At 46.8% G+C, this 26,409-nt stretch overlaps 1 protein-coding gene across 1 annotated transcript in view; it reads left to right on the top strand.

The window, feature by feature from the left end:
* The window catches only part of LOC146813456 (uncharacterized), a 550,359-nt gene that overhangs the window by 13,901 nt on the left and 510,049 nt on the right, over nt 1–26,409 (top strand). The window contains exon 2 of the mRNA XM_085615430.1: nt 26,205–26,331. Within this exon, the coding sequence (XP_085471556.1) occupies nt 26,205–26,331 (127 nt within the window). The remainder of the gene's footprint in view (nt 1–26,204; nt 26,332–26,409) is intronic.

Genomic DNA, 26,409 nt, shown 5'->3' with positions numbered 1-26,409 from the left:
CTTTGTAAATTACCACAATCTCTGCGCTTCACTACCATTTTTAAAAGACCTTATTTATTGAAGTTCATTCCTTCCTTCCTTCCTTTTAGAAAAACATGAGCTATCCGGAAAAGCCTGTTCTGCTCCTTTGATTTGGTGCACGAGTACAAATCCCTAATAACCTGGACGACTGATAAGTCTGATTCAAAACCTTTTGTCGTGCCCCCTAAGGTAAATTCATAACCATTGTGCCGTGTGATAGTATATTGGAGTATACTGATCACTCAACTCAAAAGTATTTTTCCTTCATCCTTGCAGAATTCACCAAACCTTTGTCCTGAAGAGAACCCCCAAAGAAAGTGTGCGTTTGAAACGTGTAGACAGGGATCAATAGGGGATCCTAGTTCAACCAGTATCAATATGGACGTATACATTCATTTGTCCAATTAAACCATTGGAAGCCCATATTAGATACCTCTGGACCCTTTATATGTTCCAGTACTAAGAAAACTTTCTGTGAATGCAATGCTCTGGTCTTGAAAAATCTGGGATTGGTGAAAATGCAATTTTAGCCTAGTTCATCTATAAATTTTGCGTTATCACAATGTATTTTTATACAAAGTAATTTTATTGCTGACAGCCGATACAGACCTGGTAGAACCAGGGACATCAGTAATACACAATAATTGGCCATAATATTGATATCAACCTTTTCAATACAGCTATATTAAAATAAGCATGTAAATGTAGAACTCAACAGTGCCATATTAATCTTGCAAAGAAAATGAGTAGGTCTGGGGGCCATCGGGCCGGGCCGCCCAGTGTAGAAATACACAGTCAACATCTGAGTCTTGACCCAATACCTTCATCCCAGCAGTTCTTCAATAGCAGCAATGGGAGGAATAGGTTCTCAGTCAAGCCTTCGATACTCCGCCCATCTCCTCCATAGTTTGATAACAATGTATTTTTGATTTCTCTTTTCATATTTCACACCTGATTTTCAAATATTTTTCCCTCTATATCCATGGAGTGAATGTGGATTGTCCTTTGTTTTATCGCTCCAAATGTGAAAATTTAAAACGCGTTTGTGTGCAATCATTACTAAAAACAATTTGAGGTCATGATTATTGAGTAAAATGTACCTCCTACATAAGTAAAGAAGTGTTTAAATCTCACAACCACCTGATTTTGTTTTGTGTATACAGTAATCAGAATTCGGGCATAATGAGAGGAATTGCATGTTTAAAGACCGACTGTGCTCTGAAAGGTGGCCTGAATAGATTCCAATCATAAGCAGTCTTTGTATGCATGAGGCCTGTGAATCGTCAAAGATTTGATTCTAATGGAGTGTTGGCATTTTGCAAATCCAGTACTACCAAAAAGGTGGTATAATCAGAGCCTTGCTAAAATCCAAATCTGCACTTAACTGTGGGCCCTGGCATAACCGGTAAAGCTATTATCAGAGCTATGATTTAATACGGATGCTACTACATTTTTCATCTCACCTCACATCATGCCACTAAAAAGGATATGTGGATTTTCTTTTAACTAGACATGTAGATTTTTGAATCATCTTATTCTTTAGACAAATATTTTATAAAATTCCACATCTCTGTTGCTTAGTATTCAACTGTAATTTGGGAAGTCAATAACAGCTTAGCATTGATTATCTAAGTGAAGAGCTTCTGTTAGTACTGTCGTTTGTACCACACACACTCTTCAGGAAGTTGTAGATTAGTATTCACCAAAATATGTTTGTCTATTAGAAGGGTGCAGTGTGTGTGTGGGTTTACTTTTAGCAGTGTGACCAAGAGGCAGTTAGGGGATAAAATAACCACACCACTGGTACTCCGGTTTAATATTCTCCATTCCTTTCCCCTCTGACTCTGCACATGGCCACATCATGACATTGTTTCAAGCCTCAATCTATTGTTCTGTAAAGACTTTCTCCTATGATAGCAATACGGTATGTGGAAGCTGGAAAACAGTACACAAGCATTCTTGTATGTGACCAACGTGATTAACAGTTTCAAGTTTTGCCCCAACATGATAGCTGAGGTCCATTGCGTGACAAAAGGTATTTTCTTCATTAATTGTTTGTTTCTATTACAGTGTCCTTGAACTCCGTGGACTGGTAGAGCTTGCTCCACTCTATCAGCAAACATAACTAAGCACTGACATAGGCTAGTTGTATCATCGTTTTCTCCAGCAGCACACAGGGTAACAAACAGCTTAGTGAGGTGGAAAAATGGCAGGGAAAATTGAAGGTTTTGCCCAGCAGATACATTTTTTAGTTCTGTCTGTAGATAGCACCTCATAGGATTAACTGCAAAACAAGTATGCCTGTTTCCTGCAGTAAGAGCAGAGCAGTATGTTGTCTTAGTAATAAAACTGCCATACTGCATGCCTGAGGATTCCATATCGCACAGGTAAGTTGGGCGCCGTGTATCCCATTCAGAGCATACACTTATTAATTGCTTCATTATGGGACTTACAGCCTTTGATTAATTTAGTTGAATGAATGTGACTAATACGTGATAATGATTTGTGTAAAAGGAAACTCAGGGCTGTGGTAATGTGTTTTACCAAGTAAAAGTTTGTGGTAACCTGATTAGAAGCAAATTTGTACTCTTAACACATATTTAGAGAAAGAAGGCATAGAAATTAATAGGGTTGCTGCCTCAGGCCTCCTCAAAGGGCACCATGTTTCAGAGCTAGATTCTATTATGAATCATTGTTTGGCTGGGGTCTGGTCCAGTCCGTTTGGTGAATACAAAGGAGGCTTACAGATCACAAAATACACTGGTTATGAAGTGAAAGAACAGAACGGACCCCTGCCTGCCACACAGCTTCCACAGAGCTGCCGCCGCCATAGCACCCAAACTGCGACGCTCCATCAACGCCACCTTCGATGCAGCACATTCCCAGACGACTGAAAACACGCAGAAGTCAAGCCCCTCCTCAAGAAACCCTCTGCAGACCCGATGGACCTCAAACACTACCGACCCATCTCTCTCCTCCCCTTCGCGGCCAGTCACTGAGACGATAGTCAACGTCCAGCTAACAAGCTTCATTGAAGAGAACTCCCTCCGGATTCCTTAGCAACCACAGCACCGAGACCACCCTCCTCGCCGCCACAGACTACATCCGCACTCTACTTGACCAAGGCCACACTGCGGCCCTCATCCTACTATTCCTCGCTGCTGCCTTCGACACCGTCTCCCACCGCACTCTCACCACCAGACTCCACAACACCGGCATACAGGGAACCGCCTTCGACTGGCTCCCCTCCTTCTTCACCAGCAGAACTCAAAGAATCAGACTCCCGCCCTTCCGCTGTGAACCCACAGAGATCAACTGCGGAGTACCAAGGATCATCGCTTAGCCCCACGCTCTTCAACATCTACATGGACCTCCTTGCCGCCGTCGTCAGACAGCATGGACTCCGCATAGTATCCTACTCAGATGACACCCAGCTCATACTCTTCCTCACAAAGGACCCTCACACCACCAGACTCAACTTCCAGGAAGGAATGAAAGACGTTGCATCATGGATGAGAAGCAGTTGCCTGAAGCTTGACTTGTAGAAGACAGAAGTCCTCTGACCCACCCCCTCAGCATGGGACATCACCTGGTGGGCCACCGCCCTCGGCATCCTCCCACGGACCACGCCCGAAACCTCAGCATCCTACTCTACTCCTCCCTCACCATGACTCGACACATCCACGCCGTCGTCTCCACCTGCTTCAACACCCGCATCCTTCGCAAGACCTTAAAATTGATCCCCCCCCGAATCCAGAAAGACCGTCACCCACTCACTCATAACTAGCAGACTGGACTATGGAAACGCCCTTTATGCCAGAATCAAAAATTCCCTGCTCTGAAAACTCCAGACCATCCAGAACACCGCTGCCAGACTCGTCATTGGGATCCCGTGACAGGAACACATCACTCAACACCTGCAAGGTTAAACCTCATTTACAATGAATACTTTTCCCCCCGCAGGGAATTACAACGCATACCATTACTCCGCAAGTCGGAACAACGACTTGCGGAGGGGACAAAAGGTGTTGGATTTAAAATCCAACACCTTCCCTACTTTTGCACATACAAAATGGGAGCTTACGTTTGAATATACGGCCATCGTTTCACCTATCAAAGTGAAATCTCACCCGTTTACGTACGGTTGCTTTATTTTTCCTACAACATTTCATGGATAGGCACTATGCCTACTATTGAAGCTAATCTTAACATCGCTTAAAAGTTGTTGTGTTACTACTCAATACATTCAACATACTGCCCTGATGAAGCCCTATTCAGGGTGAAATGCGTTGGCTGCACGAGAGTGGTGTCTTACCTCAATAATTTGAAAATAAAAAAGAAGCAACAGAGATACTGAAGGCTCCTGATCTCATTCTGTGGAATTACAATTGTTGTTTAGTTATTTGGCTTGCCTCTCCGTACTTTGTTTTTCTGTTGTACATATTGCAGTTGGAATAGTAAATTATACTTAGGCTGTCCTGAAATCGGTTAAAACCGATTGTGCCTGACAGTACCCTACCGACTAAAGATCAGCTGACCCGGTTTAAACCGAGTATCAATGATTTTTTACATTTGTTGCACCGCTCTGCCAATTGAGGGAGCCAAAGGAGTACAAAAAAGAACTATACTGGAACTTGCAATGCAGAAGCAAACACCGGGAAACAATGTGAGTCACCCCCATTAAATTAGGGGCGCCACATTGGTTGGCAACGTTGGTGGGCGGGGTCAGATCCTATTTTAATTGCTGTCATGACTATGTTTGTCCCCAAACATCTCCGTCCACATTAAATACCAAGACGAAACGATGACTGCTGGTGCTTCAAGACTCAGCAGATAAGTTCTGCAAGGGAGCTGTTTTATGGGAAAGGTGGCGGGGCCTCGTTTAGTGTTGCATTAATTGACCTGCCTTTGCGGCTCGATCATTATGGAAACAAATTAGCATGGTTGGCCAATAAGATAGCTGGTTGAGTGGATGAGCCTCCTGCATAGACTGGGTGCGGACACAGCGAATCTAAAATCAGAGAAGGACTGGCCAATATAGAAATCATGAGTTTTTGAGGCAGGCCTTTGCCCTAAAAAGCATGACAGAATTGTGGCCAAGTCAGTAACGTCAGTTACTGGCAGACAACACGTGCCGCTTTTCTAGCACCGGTGCATGAAAATTTCCCAGCAATTACGTACAAATAACACATTTTCCAAAAGGCCAGTATATCGGGACGGACAGGGTCTACTCTGCCTCTCATCATTCTGAGGTCGATATAAGTAGTATTATTTAGGTGAGCTACTTTTAAATACGACTAGTATTATTTACAAGTATTGTAACAAGGTTGGGGGCCGTGATTATTATCAATAATAAAATTAACGTCATTAATCAGTGAGATGTATTCACCTGATGGGATGGCTGCACTAAGGAGGCCGTGTGGGAAGGCAAGTTGCTGCCAGGCAGGCACGCAACGCCCATGGAGCTCAAAGGGCTCTAGCCCCTCCCCCCCCCCCCCCCGTACCTGACTCACAGGCGAGCCTGCTCAAAAATGATTGAGGAGGGAGAACGTTAAAAGTTAGACCAACTCATTCTTCACGCCACAAATCCACAAAGAACGGCAGCAATTTATATCCTATGCTCTGTGCTTTTTTATACACACACTCTCATTGATGCATCATTCATGTTGCCACAGAAGGCAACGGCTACTCAACCCTAACTTGCTCTTTGTTACCCCTGGCCCGGCCCTTGCTGGTCTCGTTTAATTAGGGTGTACATATGGTGACGTTAAGGCTAGCACCTGGAAGCTTTGAGAACTGCCACAATGAAGTTGTAGACATAGGGACTGTGAAATGAACTAGACAAAAAAACAAGTTTACATTCGATGCTTCCTCTCCCTCCGCTTCAACCGGTCATTCAGCTGCAAATCGAAGATTGTTCAGGGCTAGGGGGATTCGGACTAGTGGGGTGAGGTAAGCGGGATACAGGGGTCAGGGGGAATCCCTAACATCCTCGAGGGTCAAAGAGTTGATTGCACCCTCGCTGCTGTAGCTGAGTGACTTTTGTTACTAAAAACTTTAGCTGTAGAGGAATCCATTTTGTGAAGCTGGCTCATTCCGAAGTGACCTTGTAGGGGGCAATATGATTGAGAGTAGGAAATTAATTCTTAAAGGGAGCGGTAAGTCATATAAAGAGGGACATGTAGGTCAGTATATGACAAATGTTTATTCCAAAACAGCGCTCAGCGCAGGCTGCAGCAGCAGGAGGACACATTCCGCCTTTCATCTCCAGGTTCTCATTAAGTGCCCTGGATTCTCCTAAAATAAATACTCGGCACTGAACGATGCCTTACAGAGGCCAGCTGCTCCTCTTGAATTGATTCTGCACAACTGTCTCCCACGCTCAAATACAGAGGAGCGCTGCGTTTCACAGGCGCTTGCCACCCCGGATGCTACATGAACAGCATTCATGCCCAATTCAGCATGCTCACCTATGTATGTTCTGAAGATGAACTCAAATAATTTGGTTCGAAACGCCGTCGACCCACTACAACATGAACTCCTTTTACTCTGTAAAAATCTTCCAAAGGAGTTCATACTATTGTTGTCAATGCGATGTCTTTATTTTAATATCACCCTCACTTTTCACGTCACGCTTATTGTCACTTACTGTGTGAGCACCTGAATACTATTGTTTTGGAATAATCATTTGTCATACACTGACCTACATGTCCCTCTTCTTATTTCTTACCGCTCCCGTTAAGTATGAACTTCCCACTCTCAATCATAGTGCCCCCTACAGGGTCACTTCTGAATGAACCTTAAGGCCACACCAGAAACATTGTTTACCAAAACAGCTTACCACCCCAGGTTCACATATTGGGGTACCCTTGTTCTCCTTTTTTCTATGCTGGCGGCATGACATAGCTATTCTCTGCTTTGCCAGTGCCAAAGCTAGGTCCAGAAATGTATTCAGGTTTTTACGTGTAGCAGTGCCTTTGGTGATACCAAGTAAAAAATGTAGGTCTTGTGCAGGTAGTGTTGTCAGTTGCTTCCCCTAGTGTCACCGCTACCTCATTCCAATTGATACTAAGGCGAGGACATGACCACACCATATGGAGGAACCTTGCGTCTGTTGCTGTGCTGCGAGGTCAAACTTCAGCAGAGGTGGGGTACATACGGACAACTGCAAGACTTTTCATAGGTGGACATTTTACTTAATTTTTTATGTTAGGAAATTGTAAACGTGAGAAGCTATACTTTAAGTCAAGAACATAATGTAGACCCCTGGCGACAGGAAATATTCTATTGCATTTGTATTAGGAATGACTTGTGACTGTTAGATGGAAGGACATATACTATTAGTCACACATTTAATTAGGCCTTTTTTTAGGTCTACCCTATGCAGCGCGCAAGTGCTGCTTTGGAGTGACCTCTTGGAATCACTCCGGGCTTTTGTGGAATCTCGTGCATGTTCTGCACTGTTTCCAATGAGCCCTCGTGCATGTATGGCGTTTACCTTGCGGGAGCGAGCAGCGGCGCCATCTGTTTGCAATTATCGCGCCCACCGCTGCTCGCTCCCGTAAGGTAAACGCTGCGCGTTGCTTTAACTTTTGCGGGCTTGTCTTTCAGTGCTTGTTTGTTTTTTGGCAGGGGCAGCATTTGTTAGTGTGCATGTGTGAAAAAACAGCGCCATAATGTGCACACACTGTGCCACGCAACACACCATCCCAAGCCCCCCACCGCAGTCTTTTTATTAATTGATTCTTGCTCTTTTCGCCTCATGCACAGACCTTCTGTGTGGGTGCCGCATGCAGCGAGTAATCTGCATTAATTATTGAAAGTTTCCCTGCTCATCACAGCTTTATCTCTCATCCCCCACACGCCCCGTCGCAGCTTATTCTTGCCCCCCCTCCCTTCAATGCCACGAGAGTCGTTAGACTGTCCTGGACCACCGAACGGTGCAGGGGGAGGGGAGACCGGAGTATCACACACACTGTGCCCCCCTCCCCCGCCGCCCACAGCTGCAATCAGAACCAGAATCATGCTGCGCATCTCAGCCTACAAGCTTTTCTTACATATGCAATGCACATATTATTTATTTTTATATTGCCGCACAATTCCGCCTGACTAGAGCGTGAAGAGCATTCTTCTGCAGCATAGACTTAATTTGACAAAGCTCTCCTCTCTGTGTTACTTTTTGAACTGCAAGGTTTGTTTACAGAAGGCTGTAGATTCTCCCTATAGAAGGTCTGGGGAGCAGTTGCAGCGCGTCGTAAACAACTTCTTTCTGTTTGTGTGTACTTGACTGAAGCTTGTCTCCGTTTTTCTTTTCATGTGTATATATATATAGTATTATTTTGAGCTGCTTTAAACCCAGCATCCATCCTTCCACCCCAAAACTCCGTCTCGTCTAAAATGTCCCCTCTTTCTCAAGTCCAAAACTCTGCCTGTCTGTTCGCCAAACTATCTCTCGCCCTCAAATGCCCGTGCTCCCTGTAGGAGAGTAGGATCTGCTTCACATGGGTACCCCCACTTTTTGCTGGTGTTTCACTGTTTTTCGACCTTATTCTGGCTGTGGCCCTGGTAATCAGGACCACAGCCTAGCTGCTTCCTCTCTAAAATGGTTTCCATGTACATTAGGTACATATCTAATTGGATTCTGGAGTGCCTAATAAGCCCCTAGTATATGGTATACTATGTACCTAGGGCATAGGTACCTCAGAGGCCTACCAGGGGCTGAAGCATGTATTATGCCACCCCTGGGAAGCGCTCCAAAATGGCACCCCAGGTCTGCTACTGCAGCCTGGGTAAGGGTGTGCTTGCACCCCTTACAGTGGTATAGGCCACCTATATCACTATCATTGCACACACATATAAAACCTATGAGTCACTCCTATGGCAGGCCTTAACAATCCTGAATGCAGAGTGCTTGGTTTTTATGTGAGAGGGTGCGCCTGCATGAACAGAGCCCCTCTGCAGCGTTCGGAGTATCTCCTCTGATGCTGTTTGTGGTGCAGCCTGACCATATACTCTTAAGTGCATTATAACCTCGCGGTAAATGCTAACTTTGGGATGGCTGCACGGAAACATGTCGTGTTTGGTGTCAAACGCTTTGGAATACTACCCCCCCCCCCGGTCAGTTCTGGCGGCGGGGGTAGCATCCCACCCTTCTAGAGGGAGAGACATTTTCACACTGGTCTAACCCGATAGGACTTTCTTGAGCCCTGGCATCACAAAATGGATTCCTCTGCCACAGACACTGGTCTGGCCTCCTGCTGCTGACTGAAACTCCGACAGGGGAGGCCTGGACAATAGGTTTCCCATCCCAGGGAGGTGTAACCACCTCCCCAGACAGGCAGATATGCATTGGGGCTGGGGGGGAGCACTCTCTGGTGCTTTGAAGTCCTGCACTGGGGGCACACTTGGTGTCCCTGTGCATAGCCCAGTTCAAACTGGTTGCAGGGGCTACCTGCCCCTGCTCTGGCGCGAAACTGGACAAAGGAAACTGGTGTAACCACCCCTCTTCCCAAACCCTCCCATAGGTGGGTCCCTAGAGTATGTCCAACCCACAAACTTAGTATAAGTATGGGAACCCAGTCCTTGCGACTTTAGATTACCCTGGACGAAACTCTGCAACATATATCCTGGACCTTCGACGTTCTACTCTGACTAGAAGACTGAAGAAATCTCCCTTGGGGTCAAGGAGTGACTCCCCTGCTTGGCAGGCACCAAACAAGCAACTCACCGGTCTGCATCGCTGAAGCTCCCGCCGGACGCCGAAGTCATTGCATCACCAGAGGTGGATTTCCAGACTTCCCCAAGGCTATTCTGAGTCCACAGCAAAGCTGAGGCCCGTGGCTATCGTGGGTGACGTGGACACCGTGAACTTTTGTAGCAACACTATCTTCCTGGTCCTCCTCGAAGTTGTGCTTTTGGCTCCGAGTAGCCCCAGCCATGAGCACCTCCTGCACCGAAGATTGCTGGCCTCCACTCCGAGTGACCCGTGGGCCAGTTTCAAGTGCGACCGCTCGAGGCTCCTTCGCGATCGCTAACCCGTTGGCTAGTAGGTCCCCACGAAGGCAACTCCTCTTCTAATTGGGCTTCCCTGGTTGCTCCAGACGTGCCCCGACTTACCCTCGCTGGGTGAGTCCCTCAGGCCTTGCTGGTCTGCACCGCAGTCCTTTCTCTGAATTCCAGTGACTTGCCGTTGCCAAGGCTTGTTGGGTCCAATCTGGTCGACGACACGGCAGCACTTCGACAGGCTTTGTGGGACAGCTCGAATCCAGCTCCTGCTCGTCATCGGCGCCTTCTGGACCTCGTGGCTGAAGAGTCAAGACACCCATCAACTCACCTGAAGCACCCGACATCTGTGGGCATTGGTCCATCCTGCCCTCGGTCACTGACTAGTGACCCAGACTCTGTCCCCTCTGCTTTCTGGTTCCTTCCATCCTAGATCCAGGCTTGGATCTCTTCGGACACTTCTCCTCTTCACGGCAGCAGCAGTTCTTCGCCATCTTCCATTGTAATCGAAGACGCGACCCAACACCAAAAGACACCTATGCACCTGGCTTCCCTGGGTGAGGTAACTCGAGTACTCCGGTGCTCCCGTGGGTGCTAGCCCTAGAACTTCTTAAGTCCAAAAGGGTTTGGTCCTGACTCGATTCTAAGTGTCCCTAATCTTTAAATTTCCAACTGCGACATTGCCCATAGTAGCTAACGGGAACCCACGGTTGTGTTTACACACTGCATACAGTCCCCATGGGTCCCCTGTGTCACTACCTTGGGTGATTCCTTGGGGTCCCAGCGATTCTACAGGCTCTAGGCCTTGTGTCTATTTCAGTCGTGGTTCTTATACCACTTTTTTGGTATATGGTTTGGTACGCCCCTAGGGCCCAAACGTATATTTGTGCTATTACTGTTGATTGCTAACTTGTAAATTAAGTACTTCGAACTCCAGTCTCGTAAACAGATAAGAGGGGTGTGTTTTATCCTAAATACATATATTTTGAATATATACCTGGTGTGGTTGTCCTTTCATTTGATCATTCAAGAGATTATAGACTGGTAAAACAAGCTGCTTACATTCCTCAAGACTTAGCTTGAAGGCTGCTCTCCACAGCTACCACTAGGATAGCTTTCAATAAAGGCTGTCTTTAACCTATCACCATAAGGGGTTGTTTGGACTGATACAAGGTGCCCACTAGAACTAGTGGACAGCATATATCAGGCCTCCTTCTCACACTCCCCACCTCTCCTCCCACCCGAAACTCCGTTCGTCGGTCTCTCTTTTAAATGGACTGCTCTCCGACTCCATTTGCGGTGAACTATCTGCATGAAAGGGTGTTAGAGCTTCAGTGTAGGAGCATTGTGATAGTTGCATTTTAGTTGTTTTGAGGAGAATTAACTCTTCTCTAGGTTACAGTACTAAACGAGCTAAATAAAAGGAGTGGTCAGATTTATTGGGGCGCTTCTCCAGATGGTATTGGTCGTAGGTGCACTTAAACTCTCCCCAAGGTGGCAGTAAGTGGCTCAAGACTCACTGGGGCCCCAAAATAGCAATTTAGGAAGAGACCATGTATGCCTTGCTGTGTATGAGTTATTATTGTCCAAAGTACATGTTGTCAAATGCCAATATTGAAAGAATCCTCAAAAAATGTTATATGTTTCAAAGTTTATAAAAAGCAGGTACTATGAATTTAATAATAATACTTTTATCAATATGATTTGAAAAACAAAAAAAAATTGGTAGCTGCCACATCCCAGTGGTATTTTGCCTTAGTTTCCTGGTGGCCCAATTCACTCTTTTACAAACACCTTATGTACCAGAATACAATGTAAGATGAATTTTGTCACAATTGACATGTGACGGAGTGAGATCTATGCATGATCAGCATTATCGCCTGCTTGGACTCTCAAAGTATTCCCTCAAATTATGAATGTAGTCACTCACCCAAAATATTGCCATTCATAGGACATGAGTATTTATTTAACATTCAGTACAAAGCTGAGAGTTTCCATCTTGGGAAGTAATGTTCCTGGCATACTGTGTGTTGGGCACTCTAAGAGGACTTGGTATCGATGTGTTGGCGTCTGCCTGACCAATGGAGCAAGGTGTTCTGAATGAACAATTTAGCACTGAAGTTTTTCATCTGGGGCTAGTGTGCAAACACGCCTAATGAGACCTATCAGTCTGAACACCACTCTTCTTCGTGTACACCAGAGGTGAGCTTAGGCTCCAGCACATCCTTTGTTCTCACAGTCTAGAGGAGAGTTTTAAGACTCCTTTGTGTGGGTGGGTGAGGCACAATGTCACCATGACCCTAGCCATACTGACCAGTTCTCCGCATTTAAAGGAGCCACCCTCATTTAAAATTAAAATGTTGCTGCATTGTGTCATTTCGTGTTTACATTCCCAAAGCATCTCTTAATCCCAGGTTTACCCTGCTCTCCTTTCATAGATCACTGGTGGCTCTCTCCCATACTCACTCTCAGCCCTTATATCCCTTCTGCCCCTCTGTAGTGCTCTATCACAACTTCGGGGCGTTTAAGCCCTGCACATTTAGACACTTTTACATAATATCATGTACCCACCTCCCGTCTGGTTTACACTCTCCCTATGTCTAGTGCCAGCTGCCATCTCATGTCCTTCTCTGTCTTATGTCTTGTGTTCCAACTCAGTATTTTAAAGAAGACAGAGAAGGGGTAAAGTGCTATAGAAAAAACAATATGACATAAATGACTGTTCCCTCTCTCTCTTCCTTATATAGTCCTTTTTAGGTCAAACCTAGACAGTGCTTGCTTGCTTTGTCAGAAGTCCTTCCACAAACACGCACAACACTCAGGATAATGTGGTGCATTGCTACACACTTCTAAGGTACAAAAAGCGAGACCTATTGGCTTTGCCAATGCTTGTATTTTATTCTGTTTACTCAAACATTTGCTTGGATACAATACACTCATAGCTTCAATCATTTAAACACAGGCTTTACATCTCCCTTTTATCTCCCCCCCTATAAACAATGTAATAAAAGATCGCTGGTATCTCGTATCGCCCTTCGGTTTCTGCCTAGTCTACCCCTGTGTTTCTCGCTTCAAACTGAGGGAACAGAGGAGTCCCCACTGTGTCCCCTGTATACTTCCCACCCACCTCAAATTTTTGTCCCATTTCTTTGGGCAGCCCCAACTCTGATAACCTTTTCTGCCTGGCTGCACCAATTTAGATCTTGTTCCCATGCCACCAACCTTAGTAGGAGAGTCGCGCCCCATTCTCTAGCCACATTCTGTTTGGCCAATGCTGCCACCGTCAGAAGCCACAGTCTCTGATATTTGGGCCACGGTAGCTCTCCCGATGCACATAATATCAACCATCTCGGTTCTAGCGGGACTACCCTATTTTCTACTTCCGACATAACTTTGGTGACTTCCGTCCAATATCTCTGAATATTTGGGCATTCCCATAGAATGTGGGAGAACGATCCAACGTCCCCACATCCCCTTCTACACTTGTCTGTTTCCCCTCGTCCCAGCCTATATAAAAGTGAACTGGACAGATAAAACCCGTGCAAGAGTCTTAGCTGCACTAACCGGAAGCGCGCTCTTATGGCCACCTCCCTCGGTCCCTGCAATGTCTCTGCCCATTCGTCATCTTCTCGAATTCCTACTTCTATTTACCATACCTCTAGCAGTTGGACTAGCGGTTCTGGTGAATTATATTATTTTCTTATATGTCAGCGAAGCTGCTTTGGACACTATGGGGTCCATTAGGAGTCTATCCTCCATCAGCGTGTATTCTAGTATGCTATCCCCCTTGCGGATGTGCATCCATAGCGCATGTTCCAATTGCAGATAATGGAATCTTTCTGAGTTCGCCATACTATATTCATCTTGCATCTCTTGGAATCTAATCAGTGCTTGGCACCTTCACAATCCCCAAGTGATTCTATTCCCAATATACTCCATTTATGAAAACCTTCCAGTCTGCCCATTTCCCTTAACAAGTCACTGCCCCGTATGGCGTTTTTTTGGTCAAAGTATTTGCGCACTTCAAATACCTGTTTACCTCGTACCGTACCTGGGTAACTGTTTGAGAGTGTAGTGGGAGTTGTTTCGTACCCTTTTTAGGTCTCGCAGACCTAGCGTTGCAGCGCGCATGTGCTGCTCGCTGTGCGAGGCATATTGTATTAGGGTAGGTTTTAGAAGTGGGGTGGAACCCCCCTCCCTATTTTTCATTGGCTGGCGTCATTGTCTATGGTAAAAGCTGGCCTCCGATTGAAAATGAGGCTTCTTAGTCCCTCCTTGTTACCCCCCAGTCTCCTTTTGGGACGGCCCATCAGGACTGGATCGTTTACTTGCGGCGTTACACCCACAGTCTCCATAAGTAAGTAAGCACTCTTTTTTTTTGTTGTTTTGTTTTGTTTTGTAATTTGCAGCGTGGTCCTCTTTCACTTTAGGGACCTAAATGGCAACAGTGCAGGGTGGGACGATACGTGCAGCCTGGGTGGGGACTGTCACGCGCTGCGTAATAAAAGCAGCTCAGGCAAGCTCAGCGTGCCCTTTTATGCCCTTTTAAATTCAGAGGACGGCTCCTAGCCGAGGGCTGCAGGCGGAATGTGTGAGACATGAAGTAAATCTACATTACCATATGCAGTGAATATACATTAGGAAAAACACGCTCTGCAACAACCGCCGGCTCTCGATCCCAGTCAGGAAGAGCCCCTACCTGCCCCTGAACAGCAGAGCCAGAGGAGTGCAGCAGCACTGGAGGGTTGTGTGCCTGTGATGTAGCCCACATAGCAGCACTCAGCAGACCGCTCACCATTTTAAAGCGAGCATTGACAAAGTTCTCTTATCAATTGCGAAGTAAAATATTTTACACTACCAAGTTAGTGTTACAAACAAGACGGTCACCCACATGACCCAGGTACGTGTGAGAAGTTTAACCAAATCTGTTTCATCTTTGCATTCTGGAAATTAGAAGTATGGGTATGAGAAGGAAACTTGGCTAGTTGAATTCTAGTCTGATATTAATGTCCCTGCTTGCTATAGTGGCACAGCCGATCCATCGCCGCGGTACCCCTGGTGCTTGCTAACACAGTAACCATGAAATGTCACAATACAAGCAAGTTCCTCACATACTGACACAGATTTATTGGGATGAGAAATCAGTGATTTTGCTTTTTAGGTAACACATCAATTTGCTAACATCCTCTCCTTCATGATAGGAGGTTTCAAACGAGTAACTCACGTGATTTGTGACGCACCATCGACGTGTATTCACCGTCAGGGAATAGGAAACTCTGTGTGTAGGTACGTAAGTAACACCAGGGCCAGGGCTATTCGTGTGTGTAAGCTGTCTTAGGCTATTGATGTTATAATATGTCATATTAACGGGGCCTTTAAAAGCACACCTCCCAACAGATGCATTTGGAATGCAATAGGTCTTGCATTTGCGAGAGTTTAAGCTTTTAGCATTGTATATGACAATGTCTTTTATTTATTTTTTAAAAACCAAAACAAAGGCATTGTCATTTACAATCCCAGTGTCGCCTTGTAGACCCACCTGCGGGAAGTCGTAGTCCCAATCCACAGGAACGATGAGAATACCCCCACACTCTCGAGGTCTGTCCACGGAAGCGTGAACTTGTATACACTCTAGCAGCAGACTGACCCTGAGAGATGTGGGGACAAGGTTTAGAAGAGCTCACTTGATTCCCCCAGCGGGCGTTTCCTAATAGGCACAGCAGAAAACAACCTGCAGCAAAGACAATAAAGACAAGAAGAATATTACTCTCTATTCTCTCGTAGTGATGTAAGATGCCCTAATTTCTAAGGGTAAGGTGAACTATGCTCTCCCCCGTTTCCCTCTTACCCGCTGGACATCTCATTATGCTGCAAAGAGTGACTCAGCTGGGACTTGGTAGAATCAGCAGGGCAGGAGAGGAATATCCGACAGGCAAATAACTGGAGGGCGGAGTCACCGTTGGAGACTAAAGCGAGAGGAATACTACAAGTACGATAATCAGACTTGAAGGCTCAAAGGAGACTATACCAGAGGGTTGAACCTAAGGGGTATGTGTGATAATGCTATTAGAGAAGAGTAGATATGCAAGGAGAGGGGGACTCCTTCAGGCTTCAGAAACCCTGTGAAGCATTACCCTAAATAAACAAGAGGATGACAAAAAGGCATATGTACAAGCACAACACAAGTGCCAAGAAATTATATTGAGGATCCTCAAAAGAATTTCCTAAACGCGCACCAAGCGCGTGTAAAAAACAATCCCCTTTTAGCTTGTCTATAAAGCGCGGCGAGCGCGAATACAGGCAACAATGTATCCGGCTGCCTAAACTACGCCTTATGGCTCGGGGGAATGTAGCAGCGCTCTGAGAGCGTGAGGGAATAGTGAATGCAACAAAGTTGCTAATTCGCCGCGGTCGCGTTGCAAACAAAATACACACGCGACTGGAGACGGGTGGTTCTGAGATTTAGTGAATACCTATTAAAGGCAGAATAAACCACAGATGAAGGTCAAAAAGGGCTAGAACAAGGAAAGGTTGCAGGCACACAGCAAAGCGGGCTCCAAGGAACAACAGGAACACGGAGAGGAGGGGCGTGGACTCAGGACTCAATGAATCTGAAAGCCAAGCACCGGTTTGCTGCTGAGGAGAGCTATTTAAGGGAGGGACTCGGTGGAAACTCCCCCACCTACTTGCACTAAGGGAGCGTCTAAAAAGTAGGGACTCGGTGGAAACTCCCCCCACCTACTTGCACTAAGGGAGCGTCTAAAAAGTACATGTTCCTATTAAGCTCTGTCCCTGAATCCCAGCAAGGATACAAGAGGATTGTCGTGTAACACCCAGTAGCTCAAACCTAGCAAATGCGAGACCTATTGCATTGCAATAACTGGGTAACTGTTTGAGAGTGTAGTGGGAGTTGTTTCGTACCCTTTTTTTGGTTTGGTACCGCCGGATTTCCTTTATCTCCCATTGCCTGTCTGTCAACCCTGTATGCGGGTTCCTCCCTGTCGACATACACCCACTCATTCACTGTGCTTAACTGTGCTGCCCAGTAATGTTTGTTAATATCAGGCCAGCCCTCCTTCATAAATACCCCCTTGCAGCTTTGAAAGGGCTATTCTGGATCTCCCTCCGTTCCAGAGAAGACCCCGCCACTCCCCATCTATCTTCCGTAAGAGGTCTGGAGGGACCCGGCATGGGGCGTTTTGTAGAATATAAAGAGAGCGGGGCAGGGCCATTATTTTAAAAAGGGACGCCCTACCCATTAAGGATAGCGGGAGGCCCCTCCAGTGTGCCACATCTATCCTGAACCTCTCAATCAATGGAGAAAGATTATCTCTTAGGCAGTCACTTAGATCTCTGATGATCTGTATCCCCAGATACTTTAAACTTGTTTGCACTAACAGGGGTGTATCTCTGGCCTATGTCGGTGGGGTATCTCCTGTCAAAGGTAGTAACAGGGACTTATCCCAGTTGATCTGATAGCTGGAGTAACTACCAAAAAGCCCAAAAATGTGGAGCAACCTGGCCATTGTACTGTATGGTCTTGTTTTTTTTAAAAGTTATTTTTATTGGCATTTGTTGTAACATTACATACATAGGCACATTTGGTAATACTACTGGTGTGTAAATGTACAAGGCAGGAACGCCCATTCGCGCCCTGTACTTTATGGTCTTGTGGCGAAGAGAAGGATATCATCCGCATATAACGAGATTAGCTCTTTCTACTCCCCATAGCCTCCAATACCTCTCACCATGTGATCCGCCCATACCCATGCTGCCAGCGGTTCCAACACCAGCGCGGAGAGCATCGTGGATAGTGGGCAACCCTGTTGTCCCCTTCCCAGTGTGAATGGTCTGGATACCATCCTGTTTACCCGTACTCTCTCTTTCGGTTCTCAATACAATAGCCTGACCCGCTCGATAAAGCCTTGCCTAAATTCCAGTTTCTCGAGCACAGCAAAGAGATATGGCCATTCGTTACTATCAAATGCCATTTCGGCACCTAGCGAGTTGAGGACTGCCTCTTCCCCTTGTTTGTTTTGAGTCATATGTAGGACCCCGTGCAGGCGCCTAAGGTTTAATCTAGTTCTTCTTTGTGGTGTAAAGCCTGACTGGTCTGGATGCACCGCTAAGGATATCACTGTGATATCACCCACTCCTACAGACCACGCACAAAACCTCTGCATCATCCTTGAATCCTCCCTATCCATGAACCGCCAGAACAGCGCCGTCTCCTCCACCAGTTTCAACTGCCTGCGCATCCTCCGCAAGACCTTCAAATGGATCCCCCCCGACTGCAGAAAGACCGTCACCCACACGCTCATAACCAGCAGACTGGACTACAGCAACGCACTATACGCCGTTATCAACAGAACTCTACTACACAGACTCCAAACCATCCAGAACGCCGCTGCCAGACTCGTCCTCGGAAAACCACGCCACAAACACATGACCCAACACCTACGAGACCTCCACTGGCTCCCCGTCAAGAAGAGGGTCACCTTCAAACTCCTCACCCACGCCTACAAATCCCTCAACAACATCCGACCCAAATACCTCAACGAGAGTATCCTTCCACATACCCAAGAGGAACCTCTGCTCCACCGACCTCGCCCTGGCTGAGGTCCCCCGCATCCACAGAAACAGAACAGGCGGGAGAGCTTTCTCCTACATCGCAGCCAAGACGCGGAACAAGCTCCCCATGAACACCAGACGCTCCCCGACCCTGCACACGTGCAGGAAGAACCTCAAGGCCTGGCTCTTTGAACGATCCAGAGCTGACCCCTCCTTCCTTAGTGCCTTGAGATCCTCACGGGTGAGTAGCGCGCTTTATAAGCCCCTGATTGATTAACTGTGGACAACCGGGAAGCCAGAACATTCGGCAATACCTTAACCTCCAGGTCGAATAGGGATATGGGCCTATAAGAGCCACATTGCTCTGGGGGTTTCCCTTGTTTAGGAATAGTTATTAGAGCTGTATGCTGATCTTCAGATAAGCATCCCTTATCTTTCGCTGCCTGAAACATGCAGAGCATATGTTTCGCCACTATACTGGGCACTCCTTTATAGAGTTCAATTAGCAGGCTATTCGGGCCCGGGGCTTTGCACGATTGCAAATCCTAGATAGCACCAACTATCTCCTCCTCTGATAAGTCCTGCTCCATCATTTGTTTGTCTTCCTCAGATAGTTCTTGGAGCGATATATCCTGCAGGAGCTCTACACAGTCCTCTGCCGTACGTTTCAAGACAGTCAACTTTTCGTAGTAATTTGCTAAGGCTTGCGTAATTTCCTTCCCCGTCCTATGGAGTGTCCCATCAAGCGCTTTTATTTCCTGCACCCAGTTCCTACCCCGATCCCTGCGTTCAAACCATATCAACATCTTACTGGCCTTGTCCCCTACATCATAGAGTTTCCTTTGAATTGTCAGTCCTTGGGCTCTTGCACTATTCTCTGCTAGATCTCTCAGCTCTTTCTGCTTAACCCGAACCCGCGTGGGCGGTTTCAGCCCCTTTCTCACCCTCAGCCAGTAGTTTAGTTTCTAATTCTGCTATTTCTTTCTCGAGTTCTACATACTGTATCTGCGTTTCTTTTTGTTTCCCTCCTATCAATCCCTGTACCTGTCCCCGTATGACTGTCTTGTATGCCTCCCACAGTACCTTTTCCGATAGAATCGAGACGCGTTTCTTTACACCGGGACTTGCACAGCAGGGACTCTGATGCTGTACCACTACACTTACCAACAAAGTCTTGGGGCTCGTGGTACTTCGATACGAGCGTATATGTTTCCATGATTCTCTGCATATTATAAGTACATATACTTGAAAACTGGACAGACTGAACACCAGTCATTTTTAACGTGTCGCCCAAATCTTAACTTCATTTTTTCGACTTTGGACAGTGTTTATTAGTCCTACTCTATAATTGAAAATTCAAAGTATCAGACTCAACACTATTTCTGTGATACATCCCATACTATTGAGGGACCCCAAAGTCTTTAACTTTGATTTTCTCAACTATTTTAGAGCCTTGAAAAAGTTGTTTCACGACAAAACACGTGTCGGCTGTCAGCATCAACAACATTCACTACGTGTCAACATATTCAAGATCCTTCTTTGCATTCTGACTTGTTCTGTACTTGAAACACCATTGTTGATACATAGAATGATGTTTTTGTTTATCATTAAAATAACTGACAACAAAGTCAGCAGTGAAACGTATTAGTGGCTGTGCTCTGTAATTAAGTAATTGTTGCCTCCCACAGTATGTCTGCTGATGGAACTGATCCTTCGTTTTCCTTAAAGTATAGCTCTGACTGTTCCCGTATCTTCTGCCTAAATTCTTTGTCTTTGAACTCCCATGCGTCTAGTCTTAGGGGACGTGTGTTGTCCCGTTTGGGCCCCCTTAACTGTACCTCCACTGGCGAGTGGTCTGAGATCGCTCTCACACGATGGGTTGACGAACAAAAGAGACACCCATGTGAGTTTGTAGCGTAAATATTTAATCCAACCTAGCATAGCTACAATGGAAGGCAAAATAATATGTATACTGTTGCTGTGTGGGGTTATTTTCATGCCATATATCTGTCAGTCCCATTGCTTCTACAAACCCCTGCTGGGGTTCCCTTCCCGGCCCGCCCTGTTGCCCGCCCTGTTACACGCCATTCTATCCTTTGCTGGGTCCAAGGCCGCATTAAAATCTCCTCCCAGTACTAGTAATACCCTCTGCAGTTCCAGCATTAGGGTGCCCAGTGCCGGTAGTGGCTCCCCATGTAGTCGAGGGGGGACATACACCGAGCAGAAGTTCACCGTTACTCCCTCCCACGTTCCCAAAATTGCAGCGTATCTGCCCATTTTGTCATGCCATGTCTGCCCTAATGCCAACGGGGTGGATACCTTCACTAAAACACCCACCCCCCTCGAGTCTGATGTATAACCTGCATGTACTCGCATAGCATATCCAATGCTTTACAGTAGTTCCCTCTCAGGTGAGGTTTCTGCTGGAGGACCACATCTAGAGCGTATCTCTTGATGCTTTGTAAGACTACTGTACGCTTTATCTTAGTTCCCAACCCATTCACGTTCTAGGATATCACTCTCAAACCCCCTCCCCCTTGGATACTTGGCCAGTGTTGGGCTCGCCTATCCCCAGTTTCCTGCAGCCCCCTCAATATACTTATTCTGACAAATCACCTGTAGACCGTATCTGGCTGATCGCTGGATATGTAGTCCCGTCCTTCCTCTTCTCGCTTGTTCCACCCATTTATTCCTGTGCTGTATCCATGTCTTCTTTATAGCAGACCCTTCAGAAACCGATAAAACATGTAAAACCCTTACCCCCTCCCTGCTACCATGCCTAGTGGGTGTAAAACTACCCACCCCCCTACTTGCAGAGTGCCTGTCGTCCGCAAACTAACCAACTTATTTCAGGGTGGGATAGGTCCGACCTGTGGCTCCTTTTGCCTATGACCGCAGTAAAGTCATTTTAGTCCTGGCCTAGGAATTTCTGCTTCAGCTTTTCCCCTTTTCCTTCCAATCCCTCCCCTCCCAAAACAAACACCAGACAAAAGGATATCTCTTGTGTCTCAACTCAGTGTTCTGCCAACTGTTTGCCTTCAGTGCTCCTTTTCTGGCGGGTGCTGCCTCTCGTCGTGCACATCCACTGTCTCGTTGCTACTCTCCTCTGATCGACTTGGCCTAGAATATATACCTTTACAACACGGATTTTACTCCGCAATACAATTACAACGCGGTTGTTACAACGACCACGTTGTAACCACGCAATGCTATTACTACGCAAGTCATTATATCGACTTGCAGTAGATAGCACTGCAACATTAGGAATGTATAATTTACTTTTTTAACTCCAGCCTACTTAATAGTAGGGAGGGTGTTGGAATAGTGACCTATACTATTCCTTATGTTAGAGCACCATCTACTGCAAGTCGATGTAATGACTTGCGTAGTAATGGCACTGTGTGGTTAGGGGTGTGGTACAGTGGCCAGGGCAACAGACTCAGGACTCCGGAACCCGGGGGCTCATGGTTCGATCCCCGGTGCCGGCGGCAGATCAGCTCAGCACCATGTGACTCTGGGCAATAGCTCGCTTAATCTTCCTGACGGCCCCCAGTGCCTTGACACCTTCGGGTAATTGTTCGCGCTTTACAAATACTGGACATTTACATTTACAATGCGGTCGTTGTAACAACCGCGTTGTGATTGTATCACAAACTAAAATCCGCGATTTGAAGGTAGTTTCCCTTGGCGTATAATGGTCCCCAGGTGTCTTCCCATTTGTCGTCTCTCTGAGCGATTGTCGCCTCACCATTCGCCAACCCTCCAGCCATTCCCACATTTCTTCTGGCGTGTTGAAGTGCCATGTTTTCCACTCTGCCACAACCCGAAGCCTGGCAGGGAACAACATCGTGTATTTAAGGTCTTTGACTCGGAGCTCCCTCTTTACTGCCTCAAACGACCTACGTTGGCGTTGAACTTGTAGTGTGAAGTCTGGAAAGAACTGCATTACTGCGTTTTCATATTTCATGTCTCCATGTTAGCGCGACGCTTGCAGGATAGCGTTTCTGTCCTTGTAATTTAGGATCCGGGCTATGATTGTGCGTGGGGTTGCTCCCGGTCTTGGCCTAGGGATCGGCGCCCTGTTGGCCCTCTCAACTGTGAAGAAATTAGACAGGCGTTTGGGTCTCAAATGTTTCAGGACTTAATCCTCCAGGAAGATGTCGACACTCGCCCCGCTGCCCCCTCCGGCAACCTCTCCACTCGGATATTATTCCGTCGGGCCCTCCCCTCCTGATCCTCCAGCTTCGCAGTCATGGCCGCCTGTTGTGTAAAGTGGTCTACTCTTTCTTTCAAGCTCTTTGTCGATGATTGTAGTTGTTTTATATTGGCCTCAGCTGTTGAGACCTTATCCGAGATCTTGTGAAAGTCCTCCTTGAGGAGATTGACATCTGTTGTTACAGCATCTAATTTAGGCTCCAACGTACCCTTCAAATCTGCTGTTGCGGCCATTATGGTTCCCCCTGTCACTCGTGGTCCGACTGGTCTCCTGGTTCCCCAGCGGTGTTCTACCCACCGCATCATTATCCATTTTATTAGTTTGAGCAGGAACATGTTTGAGTTTGCCTTGTCTACCTCCGGGTTCCAGCTGGATTTGCTCTCCACTCAACTCTCTTATAGTAATACCCTGCTGTTCTCAGCCATTTTCTTGTATCTCTCCTAGGGGACTCCCACCTATGCTTCACTTGGCGGTTTGTACTCTGCTCTAGCCACATCTGGCTCCCTGGCTCCTGCTCGCCCTTTCCACCAGGGTCTTCCGACTAACACCTTCTCCTGTGTGGCTCTTTTGTCCTAGGATTTACTGTGTTTATCAGGCCAGACTGACCAGGGTCGCTAGGATTTCTCCTCCTACCTGTGCAGCTGTCCTCTTTCAGGAGTATGCTTACTGCCCAGTCTGACCTGGTCTACCTGTTTCTCTTCACAAACTGGAGTGCAACTCTGTCCCTAGTGTTCATCTACACCGTCTGCGTTCCTTCGCGTCTTGCCTGCAATTATGTAGGCCCCCCTGTCCGGCCCCTGGGCCCTGCCCTTCAGTCAGGCCGTGTCCTCCAGTCTGCAGCTTTCTCTATTCTGGCCTCACTGTTACCATCCCTGAGGCGCTCCTGCCTCGGTTCTCCTCGGGTGGGGAGGGGGGGGGGTTGGGGAGGAATGCTCCGGCGTTTACTTGGTTACTCAAGTTGCTTCTGGGCTTTGTACCTGCTGTTTTCGGCTCTTTGGGGGAGGACCCCTCGCTTCCCTGTCTCTTGCCCTCTGCCCTCTGTTCTCCAGGTTATGGGGGAAGGGAGCCGCCTGCGAGGGGCCCGTTGCGTGGTGCCTCTTCTTTGGCTTTGATGTCCTCGCTTTCCCTTCTTCGCGCCGTTCACTTTACGGCTGGGTAGGGCGTCTGCTCGGGTGTGCTCCGCCTTGCACCACCTCACCTCAGGCCTCAACGCCCTCCTTGGCTCCGGTCCGCCAGGTCCCCCGGTGTCCGTAACCAGGCGGTACCCTACTGACGCCTCATCCGTCTCCCTGTAGGGCGCTGATTTGCCAGTTGCGTAAGAGTCCTTACGTCGGATATTTTGTCTCAGGCCTCTGCTGTATGCAGCCATGCCTCTGCATCTCAGCTATCCGGTGCCGATCAGGAGCAAGGGTAGTCTTCACTCTCTTTCTCTGCTACTACTGCGGGTCACACCCTCCATTCCTCGACTGTCCCAGGCTAGTACGGACCTTTCGATCGGATTTCTAGGACCAAATCGTCCGTCTTGGCTCGGAGCTCCGCTAGTGTGCGTTCATTACGGTTAGCGCCGTAACCACGCCTCACATTTCATTAGGCCTTCTATTTAAATTTGAATATATAATGTGCATTTATTCAGTGTACTTGGATTTTGCATGGCAATATAGTTTAGAAAAGCTTGCACGATTGACATAGTCAATTTTATTGGTTTTGAAAACAACAACAAAGAACAGTGCATCACCATGGCATACAATACAGATATTCACTTTCCCAGACCTTACTCGTAAATCATACACTCGTATTGAACACATATTGCACCTCCGGGTTACCTTACCTCTGCCAGTGTGTCTTTAATTCACCAAACATAACCACTTGCCCTATATGCTCTCATACTTGTCCGGACAACCTCTCACCTCGTACAAGGATTTTTCTTGGATGGCACACCAGTCTACTCCTTTTTGTCATTTCACAATGGACGAGGTGTAAAGTCTTTCCAGGCTGCAATGTCTGTTTTAGCCACATTGAGGGCCGTCCCTAGGAACAGTTTATCGTCTCGGAAGCCGTCCATCCCCTCCGTGACCCATAGGAGAAGGGCAAGAGGACTAAGGGGGACCGTCCAGCCCAGTGTCTCACTCAGTTCAGCCACTATCTAAGCCCAGTATTTAGAGAAGGAGGTACAGGACCAGACCATGTGGTAGAAATCTGCAGGTTCCACCTCACAACGTAGGCATCAAGGAGCCGAAAAGAAGCCTGCTCAGTGCAATCAGACTGGGTTAAGGTAGGCGCAATGAAGATAGTATATTTGAATTAGGCGAAGCCTGGTAGATCTGGTGAGTACCCGAGGGACCATCAGTGCATCCCTCCAGTCCTCCTCCTCCAAAGGGCCGAGCCGATGTTCCCAGCAAGTCTTGAGAGAATCTAGGGTGGACGGGGAGTTGTTTATCAGGGACCGATAGATATGAGACAGTCTCCCTTTCCCTAAGTTACCCATGAGGAGCTTAGCTTCCAACGGGCTGAACTCTGGGATTGTAGTATTCTAGGGAATGTGAAGAACAATGGCATGCCGGAGCTGGAGAAACTTATAGAATTGAGTGGAGTGTAGGGAAAACACATGCTGTAGGTCTTGGAAGTAGTGCAGGTGTCCCCCTCCCCCCCCGCCATACATCCCCTAGGTGTGTGATTCCAATCAGGTCCCATTTCCGAAATCCTACCAATGTCCCCACTTCTCTCAGCCAGGTATCATGCCACAGGGGCATCTGTACTGTGATTTTGGCATCCCAACGAATGTGCTGTAGTGCCGAACGCCATGTAAAGAGGACCGCTTGGGTTATTGCCTATGGAGTATGAGGAACCGTGGCCCCATACAGTATGGCTTGGACTCTGGTATCCAAGGCTCTCCAATTCTAGCAGGTAGGCAGGGTCAGACCATCCATCGTTAAACCAATCATGGATCACCAGGAGACGGGTGGCCAAATAGTACAGGAAAGTGTTCGTCATCCCCATCCCTCCATCGTTCCATAGCTTGATCTTGTATAAAGGTTAAGACCCCATTTAAGATTTGGTTGCCTGACTGCTAAACCACATTTATATCAGCTGTAGTGCCCTTGGCAGGCCAGAGGTTAATCAGGCCAGCAAATTTAATGTTGATCGCCATGCCAAATTAACTTAGTAGCATGTAAGTATTTTTCAAGTGTCTTTTGTGATTTAAAATTTAAGGTTAATTTTGTAACCACTCTGATATGTGGCATACCCAATTATAATTAAAATATAATTGTAAAATGGTAGACTTGCAGAGAAGAAGGTGCCACAGTTAAAAGGTTATCAAATAGCTAATGACATGTTTTATTGGTCATAACATGACACAGATTCCTTTATTTTCTACTAAAATATTGTATTCTAGGGACCTATAACGCTGCACGATTTCTCTGCCCAGTTGAGTGGAGAGGAGTGGACACTCCTGCAGGATTGGCAGAAGGATCTTTATAGAAATGTGATGAAGGAAATTCACCAAGCTATGATTTCTCTGGGTAAAGTCCAGCCTTTCAACTTTTTAATGAGAATTTTTAAAGATATATTATGGCTGAAAAACTTAACAATGTGATCTT

This window comes from Triturus cristatus, chromosome 7 (genome assembly GCF_964204655.1).
Source record: "Triturus cristatus chromosome 7, aTriCri1.1, whole genome shotgun sequence".
Lineage (NCBI taxonomy): Eukaryota > Metazoa > Chordata > Amphibia > Caudata > Salamandridae > Triturus > Triturus cristatus.
Note: the sequence above shows the minus strand (reverse complement) of the source record. Positions and strands in the feature narration are given on the sequence as shown.